The sequence below is a fragment of the Antechinus flavipes genome, chromosome 1 (assembly GCF_016432865.1).
Source record: "Antechinus flavipes isolate AdamAnt ecotype Samford, QLD, Australia chromosome 1, AdamAnt_v2, whole genome shotgun sequence".
NCBI lineage: Eukaryota > Metazoa > Chordata > Mammalia > Dasyuromorphia > Dasyuridae > Antechinus > Antechinus flavipes.
The window spans coordinates 233,148,702-233,162,049 of NC_067398.1; the positions used below are offsets into that span (position 1 = coordinate 233,148,702).

General features: G+C 31.7%; 1 protein-coding gene across 1 annotated transcript in view; it reads left to right on the forward strand.

Moving 5' to 3' along the window:
- Positions 1–13,348, forward strand: part of SRFBP1 (serum response factor binding protein 1) — a 106,330-nt gene that overhangs the window by 73,536 nt on the left and 19,446 nt on the right. Inside the window, exon 4 of the mRNA XM_051997881.1 lies at positions 4,378–4,449. Coding sequence (XP_051853841.1) covers positions 4,378–4,449 — 72 coding nt within the window. The remainder of the gene's footprint in view (positions 1–4,377; positions 4,450–13,348) is intronic.

Genomic DNA, 13,348 nt, shown 5'->3' on the forward strand with positions numbered 1-13,348 from the left:
GGGAAAAATGAAATTCTTTGTACAAACATTACAATAGAGTGCTCATATCAACTCAAACAAGCATTTGCAAACATTGTAACAAGCTGACCACAATAAATTGAGGAAAACACACTTGCAACAAGTCAACTAAATCAGCTTGACTAGAATTTAGCAAGTCTTTGTTACTTCCACTTGAGCAAACAGTGAAAATTAACTGAATAAGGGGAGGAGGTCTTGAGTTCCTATGACTAATCACTTCTAACTCTGTAATCAGTGGCCTCCTCTCTCTCTGAGACCTCAGTGAGTGGACTGCCCATTTCTTGGGAGATTCTAATAAAGCTTCTGATCTTCACTTTGAGAAATCTCTGAGTAATCATTTTGAGTTAGGGGTTGTGTTGCTGTTCCACACATATTGATGCAGCATAAAAGTAAATTTCATTGTGGTTTTTGATATAGAATGATGTGGCATCACATATGTATGTGATTAAAGTATCAAAGTTTACTTTGCCTTTTCCTGATAGAACTCTTATCTGAGTTTCAACTCCAGTAGATGTTTTTTTCTTTTTTTTTTTTAACTAAAATTAACAATCTCTCTGTTTAAAAATCTTCATGAATGTTGTCTTTAATCATTTATGTCATTATTTTCATAAAATGCAAAATTTAAATTTGAATCCCAAACTTCAACTTAAAAAATGTAAACTAAAATATAAAATTATAAACTATTTTAAAAATTGGTTGGAGAAATCATATCTTTTATTTAGAAATTCCTTTGGCAATTTTATGAGAAAACAATTTTGTTAAAGTCCCATCTGGTAGATCAGTTTTTAGGAATGGAATTTTTGTTTTTACTGAAGAGAAACTGTAATGAGATTCCCGGGTACAGAATATATCACAAAGGTTTGGATCACAGTAACTATCTCTTGAGTTACTGCTACTTCAAATTCTTCATTGCAGGAAAATCTTTCTCATGTCTTTTCCAGCCATTTAAGCCAAGAAAATTCCAAGCAACCAGACTTTTCTTGGACTTTTCTTATTCTTGGGAACTTATAGTTAGACCACTTAGAAAAAAATCTAATCCATATTATAACAGTTTGGAAAGTACAGAACCACTTTATATGAATTGAATAAGAAGAATAATCTTACTTGGATACTTTTAAAATCTAAACTGCCAATATGTATACAACTTCTAAATAAGTGTTCAATGCCCTCCTTGAAAAATGACATATTATAGCTTTCCATCGTAAAGAATTTTGATTCTGACACACTGAGTCATCATTTAGACTATTAGACTTGATCCTTTGAAATGATAGAAACAGAAGCAGAAAAGGTATTAGATGAATTTCTCTTCATAGAATTATGGAATATTAGAAGTTTTATACAAATCATTGAGTTCAATCCTCTTGTTTTGCTTTTGAGGAAACAAAAACCTGAAAGAATATTGTAACAGTTCCAATTGGCAAAACTTGATTTCAAATCTAAATTCTCTGACTTCATCTTCGTTGCTCATTTGGCTGCATTATATTACCTATGGTTTTGCACACAAGAGGGTCAGAATTATTCTTTCTGAATCCGATTTAATAATTTTAAAAGACTTTAACATTTTAGTAACTTTCATAGACATTCACAATATGGTATATTAAGGCTAGAACAACAGACTGTGAGTTGACATCTGATTCTAGAGTTGGCTTTGCTACCACCTGTGGAGCTTTAATCAGTACCTAATTTCTCCAGGTTTCAATTTCTTCATTCATAAATTGAGAGTATTGGAGCAGATGATACCTACTTTGCCAACTCTAAAATTCTCTGATTTTAACTTTAAAAATCTTTATTTAGTTTTTAAAATTTCAGTTTCTGAAGGTACATATTAAAAAATTTGTAAAAAATTTGACCTTTGCCTTTAACCTTTTAAGTTAAGTGTTTTTTCAAAATAAAAAAGTTCTATCATAGTATTATATCTTGATACAATATAGAAAGAAAAAGTATATATTGCCTCATAGTATTATATCTTGATAAAATGTAGAAAAGTATATATTGACTGGATATGAAGAAAATATTTTTTAAATCATTGAATTCTTCAGAATGGATTGACAGTAGGAATACCAACCTATGAGTATGGCTTCTGGACCTAACTACCATTAACTAGGCATGCAAATCTGCATGTATGCATATACATATATAGATATCTGTGTATGTTGGATATTAACCAGTAAGGTGGCAGGGGTATGTGTATGTGTATATGTATGTGTATATGTATGTGTATGGCTTTGGATGAATCATATTACTCCTTTGAGCTTCAGCTTTCTCCTCTATAAAGGAAACAACATGATATAATGAGAAAAAACAGAATTGGACACATGGAATCTGTTTAATTCCAGTTATGCTGTATGTGACCATGGGAAACAAATATTTATCAAAAGATACTTATTAAGCACTTCTTATATTTTAGCCACTGTGCTAGGGATAATATATGTTTATTTTTATTTGTGAGTATGTATCTGTCTCTCTCACACACACACACATACATGATAGTTAAATGCAAGGAAGTTTTAGAGGGAAGGCACTAGCATTTGGTTGGATTAGGAAGGGCTTCATTTTGCATCTTAAAGAAGGGACAGCTAGATGGTGCAGTGGTTAGAGCACCAGCCTTGAAGTTAGGAGTATCTGAGTTCAAATCTGGCCTCAAACCCTTAACACTTCCTATGGTGTGACCCTGGGCAAGTCACTTAACCTCAGTTGCCTCAGCAAAAAAAGAAAGGGACAAACTATCAACAGTTCTCACTTCATACAAATTCATCTTTATGTAAAGAAATACTTATCTAAAATAAATTTAAAAAAAAAAAAAAAAAACTTTTACATTACTGTATCCTCTCTTCTTTCCTTTCCCCTTTACTTAATGTTTCTCCGTCTGATCTTTCCTCCCCACCCTCATCCCCTATCATTCCCCCCATTCCCCTTATTTAAAAAAAAAAAAAAAAAAGCCTTAAAAACACATATACAGAAAACAACACTCCAAGTATAAAAGCAGAAGTCATTGGAACAGGAATTTGGTGTGAGGTCTCCCATGTTGAGAGAGTACACCAGGCACCAAGTGTTGCCTGTCATTTACTACATACCATGTGTCTGTCCTCAGCCCCAGGTGGCTGACCCTGAGTTGTGTGTTCTTCCTCTTGCCTGGCTTCTCTGTCCTTGGTTCTCTTTCTTTCTCTCCCTTCCCCATTTCCATCAGACAAATTTACATTAAGTAAAAATAGCTTTTTGTAGAGGTCTGTGGAACAATCCATTTATGTAAAGAAATGGAGTTAAAGAAAGAGAGTACATTTCAGGTATATACAAGCATTTATTAAAGATCTAGATACCAAATACTGCTAATAGCTCTGAGTAACAAGAAAAAAATGAAATAGAATATACTGTCAGAGCATATAATTTCATTACAATATTTTGATCTATAGTTCTTCAGTTTTTTGGAGCTCAGTATTGATATCTTAATGCACACAAGATCTTTCCATATAATTGAGCCAAAAGATTCTAGGGTATTTAAAAAGAATGTGCTATACAATCATTTCATGTATTTTTTCTTAAATAATACATTTAAGGCACGAAAAAGTATGGTAATATTCCTTAATGGAGTTAAAATTTTTGTAGATCATTTTTCAAACACTACAGATATTTGCATATAATCATATACATTCAACTTTTCTTTAGAAGTTTATTTTTTTATTGTTGACAAGTCTTCCCCAAAAATTATGTTAATTAAATCTATTTCTTGGCTATTTCCCTTGGATCTTAGTGAGTTAATTTAATAGTGGTTATTCTTTTTCCCTGTGTAAATTCCAATCCACCCATGTCTTCTTATAACATGATTTTGTCTATGTCCTGCCATAAATTCTCCATGGAATATGTGATCAGTGAACTGGGGACCTTTTCTTAAGATTTTATTTTATTTTAATATTTCATGGGTAATGACTGAAATGTGTCCTATTCCTTCATAATACCTTTTGCAAGATGTTGCAAGCCATTTTTCCTAATCAGTAGCTTATGCACCAAATATCCATTTTTCTTGGGTTATCTGTAATATTGATTCTGTAGATAATTGTTGGTGTTCCTTGACTTAGAACATTATAAATTAAATCATTTTTAACTATACTAGAAAAACTTAAATTTAAAGAATCCTAGAGATGTTTCCCTTAGCAATGTGAAGAATCTTATTGTGATATGAATCCATTCCCCTATAATTTATATACTGGTTTGTCTGCTCCTACAAAAAAGTTAGGAGTTTAACTTTAGAGGGTTTTTTGCTTGTTTTTAAAGTATTAGTAGTTTTTAAACTGAGACCTATTTATGGAAAAAACTTAATTCAACTAGAAAAAGTAAACTGTTTCTCTTATGATACTTTCACAGGATGTAAAGCCTGATGAAGTAACTAAATCTGCTCTTGACGATGATATCAACTTTGAAAAAATCTGCAAAAAGGTAATTTGTATTATAGATTCTTCCATTTCATCATTTTCTTTGTTAATGTGATTTACATATTTGTCTATCATATTTTACTGTCAATAAGTAATTAAGAATCTAGTACATTTGTCTTTTTTTATGCTTTTGAGACTTAAGTACTCAATGCAAAACAGATTTTAAAGATAATATGGCATTTGGATTGTAACTGCAGCATAGCTCTAACATTCTTAAAAGCCAGTTATACTTTATATAACATGAACATGGTGAGTAAATCTGAGTTCATTTATGAAAAATTTCCTTATATAGATCACACATTTGATTGATCAAAAAGAATTGAACCAAATTATACTTGCATGCATTTAGAGAAGGAAAATTTCTCTTTCTTCTCAGTCTTCCTCTTCTCCTTTCCTATTTTGTCATATTCCCTGTTTATATCATTCTATACATTAAAAAAAAGTGTAAAAAAGTGCTAAATTCCCTATAGGAGACCTGAATTTTTAAAATATCAGAAGTTTTTAAACTGAAGCATACTTGGGGGAAAAAGTTCATTCAGTTAGGAAAAGTTTTATGCTATTTTATGATTCTTTCACAGAATATAAAGCCTGATGAAGTAACTAAAACTGCTTTTGACATTTGTGTCTCTATGAGAGAACAGTTCTTCCACTGACTGTGACTTTGAGCAAATCACTTTGACCTCTGGGCCTCAGTTTCCTCACTTTGATAATTTACTTTCACTCTTTATAGCAATTATTCAAGGAAGTTAACTCCAAAATGCTACTCAACAAGCCGTAATACATATATTGAAATTTTTTTTGGAGATACCAATAATTGCTATTTTCTTACTGAATTTAATATTTGATTAGAGAGTAGTAAAGATGGAAATCAGCTGTGGAAGTGAATTCCATTAGTTATAGTACAATTTCAATTCTGAGTCTTAAAATTAATCTAGAATTTTTTTTCCCCTGGAGTAGATACTTCCAAGAAACTTGAATTGTTTTTATATTTCCACCATAACAAGATGTTAGGCTACTATTAATCATGGAATAATGAAGGTTTTGAGGTCTTCCAAAATTAATGGGCTTTTCTGAAACTTAAGTGTACAAAATAGAATGATTAGAGCTCTGTTTATATGTATTATAATACCTTCTTCATGCTGATATAGGAAGTGAATTTTCTATATAATTCCGTTTTTCAGACAACTATACCAAAGCTTTCTCTCTTCATCATCATTTTTACATTTTATTTTAACTATTTTGGATATTATTTTTTATAAAACACACATACACACACACACGTGCACACACACGCGCACACACACACACAAAGCCCTGTAAAGATTATGTATGGGCATTATACTTTGTGCTTTGCTGTAGAAAACTAATGCTTCCAGGGGGATATTGAATCTATAAGGTATTTGCTTCCTTATAGAGTAAATCCCCAGACTCAATACTTTTTGGATTCTGTTTTATGCCTTTTAGTTTTATTCCTTCTTTGCTTGAAAATTAACTTGTCATTTCTCATTTTTATCAGTGTCCCTCTCTTTATAGCAATCTCATCACTCTCATAATTAGTTGCTTCTCTTCTGCTTGTGGCCAGGAAAATCAGATGACCAAATTTATTGGAATTGTGAGTAAATTAAGAGTAAATAGGTACTGAGAAAAGACTTAAAGGAATTTTCTTTGAATAAAGCAAATGAAATCAAGTCCATATGATTTAGTGGATAGAAAACCTGGATATAAACATTGGGTCTTATCACCTACTGAATCTATAACTGGGAAGTCATTTATTCTCTTACCTACCCCAGGTTGTTTATAGTGTGAGACTATAATTAGAAATGTTAGTAATCTTAATCCTTATCTTAATCCTTTTTCTTTTTGCCTTTTCTGCAACACTGTTGATCTTCTCTTCTTTGTAGGTTATTATGACCCCATTCTCTTCCCACTTGTTTGATTGTTCTTTTGTAGTCTCCTGGATTTTCATAAATCCAGATCTTGAATTAGACCAAGGTTTAGTTTTAGTCCCTTTTTTCATCTCCCTTTTATATTGTTTTCATTTGCTTATCTCTTCGGCTCCAACTTTGTAATAATTGTCTCTCTGTGGCAAGTCTAAGATCTTTTTGTTGAATTCTAATCACCATCCTGACCTTCAGTCTCATAGTCTATTATATCCCTGACCCAGTGTCCATCTTCCTTCTTGCCCCACTCTCTTTTCTAATTTCCCTTTTATCAATAAAAATACTACCATATTCCCATGATTGAAACCTAGATGTTATGCTGGACTTCGGAGGGGATGTGGAAAAACTGAGACACTAATTCACTGTCGGTGCATTTGTAAATTAATTCAGCCATTTTGAAGAGCGTTCTGAAATTATGCCCAAAGTGTTATTAAACTGTCTGTATTCTTTGACCCAGCAATATCCCAACAAGGTCTCTTTCCAGAGATGATTAGAGGGAAAAGCTGTATGTTCTAAACTATTTAGAGTAACTGTTTTTGTGGTGACAAAGAACTGGAAATTCCAGAGATATCCATCAGTTGGGGAATAGCTAAACAAGTTGTGGCATATGATTATAATGAAATACTACTGTTCTATAAGAAATGATGAGTTGATTGATTTTAGAAAAACATGGAAAGACTTGCATAAAATAATGAAGAGAAAAATGAGTAGAACCAAGAAAACATTGTATATAGTTACAGCAATATTGTTCTAAGAACAACTTTTACTACATTTGAAGGAAGAAGGTATCTGCCTCCAGAGAAAGAACTGATTAATAAAAGTATACAGATTGGTTTTACGTATAACATTTGTGTTTAATGGTAGACCCCTCTATAGGATGGGATATAGGTAGGAAAAAAAAAGTGGGGAAATTAAATTACATATTTAAAGAGAATACAAAGTTAAAGTTAAGGAACGGCATGAATAAAACCTTATGATTTTTTAAGTTATGAGAAACTGATTTGAGGGTGCTTGTCCCAGTCCTTAACATCACTTATAGAAAGATTAGTTTTCAGATAAGTGTATCTGGTTAGTCTACCTTCTCATGTCATAAACAGGTAGACATTAAGTTTGACCAGAGAAAGGATGACTGAATCCAATAGAGAGTACAAACACAAAGTACAGAAATTTCCAGAAAAGGTCAGTCCAAAGATATTAGGCAGAAAGAGAGATTTGCCCAATCTTTGTGGTCAGAGAATCTGCTGTAGTTGATCCATGTAAGTCTCAGAAAGACCAACTCATACATAGGCATTTGATTGTGGCGGGGAGGGGTTGGAGGTGAGTGGGCTACTACTTGATAAGAAGCTTGACTCCTAAAGGAAATGCTAATGAGCTGACTTAGGCTAATTCGTGGGAAAAAAATAGTGAAGTTTTAGAATTCAATAACCTAATGTTTTAGAGTTTAAAAAAAAAGTTTAAGTAGGTGGACACTGTCATATAATATGTAAACAGAAAATTTTACTTTGTTTAAGTGAGGTTGTTGCATGAAAAAGGAATATTCCACATGAAATGCTTTGGTGATGAATATTTGGTTGACAGTAAAATATGAAGCATAGGAATTCATTTAAATTTATTTTTTAATTGAGAGAAAAGAAATTTGGTGTCTTCTATTAAATAAAATCCTTAACATTAGCATAGAATACTGAGAAGAGGCACATGATAAATATTTTAAAGTCAGTATAACAGAACATCCAGTACTAGTGCTGTATTTTGTTAGAATATAATTAACATACTGATAGTATATTAGAATAAATAAAACTGAACTTTAAATCTACTTCGTAGTTGGCAATTCTTCAACACAATTAAGGTCTACTCTATATATCTATAACCTTCATTTTAATCTGGAATTTTGTCTAATGATTGTTTTAATCAGTTGAAAAGAATTATAATACCCTAACATCTTTCCTTTATTTTTTTCAGCATCTGAATGTAAAATACTGCCCACAAAACCTTTGTGCTAGGCTTATGGAACTAGAAACCCATTTGTAAATTGAACTTTTTTGATTCTTTAAAAAACTGAAACACAATTGCATATAAGGGATTTCTTCTTTTTCCTCTCTACATGCCTTTAAAAATAATAATTTGGAGAAAAAATACTAGTGTGCTTTTACTAAATACCTGTTTAAAAAAACTAAATTTACCATTTGAACAATGACTACTAAGTTTTTTTTTAATATATAAAAATAAATAAAAATTTAAAAAAAAGAAAAATGATTACTTTTTTCTCCTTTGAACCTATTTGTAATGTAAGTGACTTTAAATATATGAAAACCACAATTTCTTTTGAATTTTCCATGGTAAACATCATATGTAAACCAGATAAAACTGTAGTTTCCTCTTCCAGTGTGGTAAAGAATTTTTCATACAGGTGTAAAAAGTTTTATTGACTTAAAAGTTCAGTACTATGAGCTGTACTTTCCTTATTATATGCCTGTTACTTAAAATACAAACTAAAAATCTTTCAACAGATACGAATCTGTTTTCCTATTAAATCTCATTTTTCATAGTTTATTACTTAAAATTTTTCTGAAGTATGTGACAGTATTCAAGAAAAAATTTTAAAAATAGTACAATGAAAGGCAATGAAAGGTTCAATGGATAGAATGCTGGTCAGGAAAACCTATATTCATGAGTTCAAATGTGGCTTCAGACTCTTACTAGTGTGATCCTGGGCAAGTCATTTAACCTTGTTTACTTCTGTTTTTTATCTGTAAAATGAACTGAAGAAGAATTACTCAAATATCTTTTCCAAATAGGGTCATGAAGAATCAGACATTAACAAATAAAATATAAAACTGAACTTCACAAACTATAAAACTTTGCCTAAATAAAATTAACAGAAAATTAGGAAGGAAATAAAGTAAGAAAAATACTCAGATATCACTTATAGATCATCTAAAATAAATACACACGAAAATGAAGTGTTTGTGTGTATTTTCAACCTTAAGTGGTCAAAAGATGTGAAGAGTTTTCCAAACTGTTAATCACTGTGCTTCAAATCTGTTAAAATCATGAAAAATTTACATTAAAACAGTTCTAAGGTTTTATCTCATTCCATGCAAACTTGCAAAGATTGGGGAAGAAAGTTGGAAGGCAGTCATACTCTATCATTGCTCAATTACCCTTCTCTTCTTATTATGCCACAACCCATCTTTTACGTTTTGGAAGACTATATTTCAATATTCATCTTGGTAATAATAATTTCTAATTCTTGTGCCTTTCTGGCTGTGTATTTTTGATTTCTGAACTCTTTATAGCTACTCACATTATTCTTTCTTTTACCTTAGAGGTCTTTTCTTTTACTTCAAAATCTACAACATTTTGGGAAGTTTTCATTTTGAAGTTTCAGGATATGTGGATTCTTTCTCATTATACTATGTATTCTTATTCTGATAGAATTTGACAATTTTCACATATAGTTTATTGAAATGTGGCATCTAGCCTTTTTTGAGGAGAGAGGTTGTAGTTTTGGTGAAAGTCTGATGACCTCACTTCAATCTTTTTTTTAGTTCATTTTTTTCCCCTAATAGATGTCTTAGGTTTTCTGATTTTTAAAAAAATTTTGATTTGTTTTAATTCATGTCTCACAGAATCATTGTGCTTTCTAATTTTTATAGACTCTATTGCTTGGGTAAGATTTGGCATCTCCTGTTTTAAGCTATTTAATCATACAATTTTTTGCACCAGATTTCAGAAATGGACTGTTAGTCCATTTCTCTCCTAAGATCCTTGTGGTCAGGTTATGTTTTTTTTTTTTTTTGTTTTGTTTTGTTTTGTTTTTTTTCTAGTGGTTGTGGAGCCACTTTTTTCTTATGAGTTAGACTCTTAATTATTTCTGAATCTTATGTTATTTCTTTTTATTGGATGGTATCTTCTGTTTGTCCATATCTCCAGCCTCAGTTACTCAGTGATGATAATTTTTTAGTCTTTATTTTAATCAAGTTTTAATTTTTGTTGCTATGCTCTTCTGAGACTGTTAGGCTATCTCTTAAATAGAATGTATTGGAAATCCAAAAGTTGTCAGATCTCTTAAACCTGATTGTTTTGTCTAGAGCAATTAAATAGCAATCAGAAAGTATTTAATTGTTTTCTGATGTATTAGGCATTGTGCTAAGCTCTATTGATTCAAAGAAAAGAAAAAAGGTACACTTCCATGTTTTAAAAATAAATAATGGTGAACTTCACTTCATAATTCAATAAATTTGTGATTTCATTGATGTAGTTTTGATAAAGTGCAGATTACTGCCTGTCCATGGATTTTTATTCTTTGTTGTTCTTGTTCAGATCTTCCCATAAATGTACCTCTTCTAATAGTAATTGAGTTGCACAGCGGTTGGGGATCTTGGCTTAAAGATCATTGGCAAGTTATTTAACATCTTTCAGCCTCAGTTTTCTCCTCTGTAAAATGGAGACAATAATAAACCTCACAGGGTCATTGTGAGGACCAAATAAGAACATATATAAAAGTGTTTTGAAAACTTGAAAATGCTACAGAAATAGCTAGTTATTGTTATTGCTGTTCTATTGTTACATAGAGGAAAATATTTCATTATAGCTGTTAATAAAAATAACATGGAAAAAAGCTTAATAATGTCTTGTTAAGAAGATTATAAAAAATCAGATATATAAACTAGAAAAAATGATGTAAAATTAGAGTTTCATTGCAATGTTTCTTGTCTTTTATATAATTTGTTGACATAATGATTCACTTATTTTTAATCTAGTCATAAAAATTACATCTAAATGTCTTATTTTTAAAATGTTTTCATTTAAGAAAAGTAATTGAATTTCCTGGGAAATAAAAAAAAGGATGATTAATACATATCGCATTATCTTGGTAGACATAGGTAATTTTTCCCAGTAGAATTTCTCTCCAGAAACAAGTCTGCCCAGAATTACCAGCTGTTATAATGTTAACCAGAAAAAAAGTAAAATTAAACTTGTTAACAGCTAAACATAAGGAATTGGGAAGTTTAGAATTTAACCTTATGATGATATTAACTTTCTTTGGCAATATATGCCGTGTTAATGACCAGAATTCAATAAAATAACTCATATTATTGGGGTTATGGGGATTGAACCTCAAAAATATATTAGGGTTATGGGCTCGTGTCACAAGGTGTCTCAAAAGAATTTGTAGGTTTAGACCATCTTCAAATTAAGAGGTAAGAATTCTTATCCTTACATCATTGATTTATGGGTTAAGTTCCAAAAGGGGATTTAGTGATTAACAAAGGGAAAGATGCAGACTATCTTCCCTAGTGAAATTCTCCATTAATAAGGCAGATTAAGTCTCATTGAAGGAATTAGCTATAACAAAGAGACTCCATAAGTCAGGCAAAGTTCCTAGAGAACTTGCTGCCATAAGATGAGCAGTTCCTAATTAACCTGCAGTGCTATAAGGTGGGCTAAATTCCTAATGAAGTTAGCCATTGTGACATTTTGAAAGCCAGCAAACCCTAAAAGGAGTTAGTGAAGAAATGTATCAGTAGTTTCTTTTATAGGAAAAAAAATTTAACCTCAGGGATTGACATCATAACTTCTGATTGGATACAGTAACTGTGGACTCATGATAATGTGTGTGTATTCAAGGCATTGATAAGAAATTCAACTAGAGGCTACTGCAATAAAAACCCACTTAATGATAATACAAAGTCCTTAAAGAGAGAGAATCATGTCTCTGCTTGCCAGAGAGCCCACTCCCAACAAAGGCTCACTTAAATTTTAAAAAAGCCTTCTCCTATCTAGCCCCTCCCTAGGCCCACCTATATCATACAGCTATACATTGCATTTCTTCAGTTATCCAGCCAAAAAACAAAGGAACAGAATCCCTCTCAAGTTTTCTGTGTCAAGACTGTGATCATTCAAGAGATTGTTTACTTTGAATTAGACGTGTGATTTCAGTGGTGTTTGATTGTGCAAAGTTAAGGAACTTCCTCTGGCAATATAAATCTGCGGTTTTTTCTACACTTCATTTGGTGCACTGAGAGCTTTAGAGACTTACTCAGTAGCACACACTTATAACTACTCTTACCTCTATCAAGGCTAGTTGACAAATTTAATTTGCTGGCAAACTGGATTTTTATTTGCCATTAAAAGTATTCTGTTTATCTAGATAAATAGGTTCAAGACTTTATAGTTACTTGTAAACTCAGATTACTTTGAGATTTATCTCTTAAAACCTGTTTCTTACATTATTGAAATTTCTGTCTTAAGATTGCAAAGTACTGACAGTTTTTCAGAGATGATTTGATGTTACTTTATTTTAAATTGACTACTTCATAATTCAGCCACTGTAAAAATCTATCAGTCTTCTCATTCATCTATGCTAAATACTTAATGGAATCTTAGCGTGATAACAGATGATTCTACTTTTAAATTATCCTGTTGAAATCGAAGGTCTAATTCAGTGTTTTAAAGTGTGATTAAAATATTTTGCTTTTCAAGTAGCATTTGCTTAAAAGACTGAAGCCCTAGTAGGCTATACTGTATAAATGGAAATGAAGCAAGTTGTGGTCCCTTCAAGGAATTGTATTTCCTATTGATTTGTAAGGCATTTCAGTCCAGGAAGCCAGGGCCTTTGATTCACAAATTCTGTTCAAAAGCACTCCTTTGAATTCCAATAGGAGATCCAGGCTTGTCCCAGCCCCCATTCTGATGATCTGCTTAGGTTTCCCAACACCCACCAATACAACCAATATAATGAGCTTCCATCAACTAAGGTCTTTGCAGATGGACCTCAGTGGCTTGCTTAGCTACCAGGACTTTCTGCCCACTGAGAACTGCATTCTTAGTGCAAAACTCCATTTTCCATAGATCTGCCCACTGGAATAATATTCTTTTCCAATGCCATCCTCTCTTTATCCTCACCTATTTCCCTAACCAGACTTTACAGCTTCCAATTCCCATAATAAATCCTTTTAT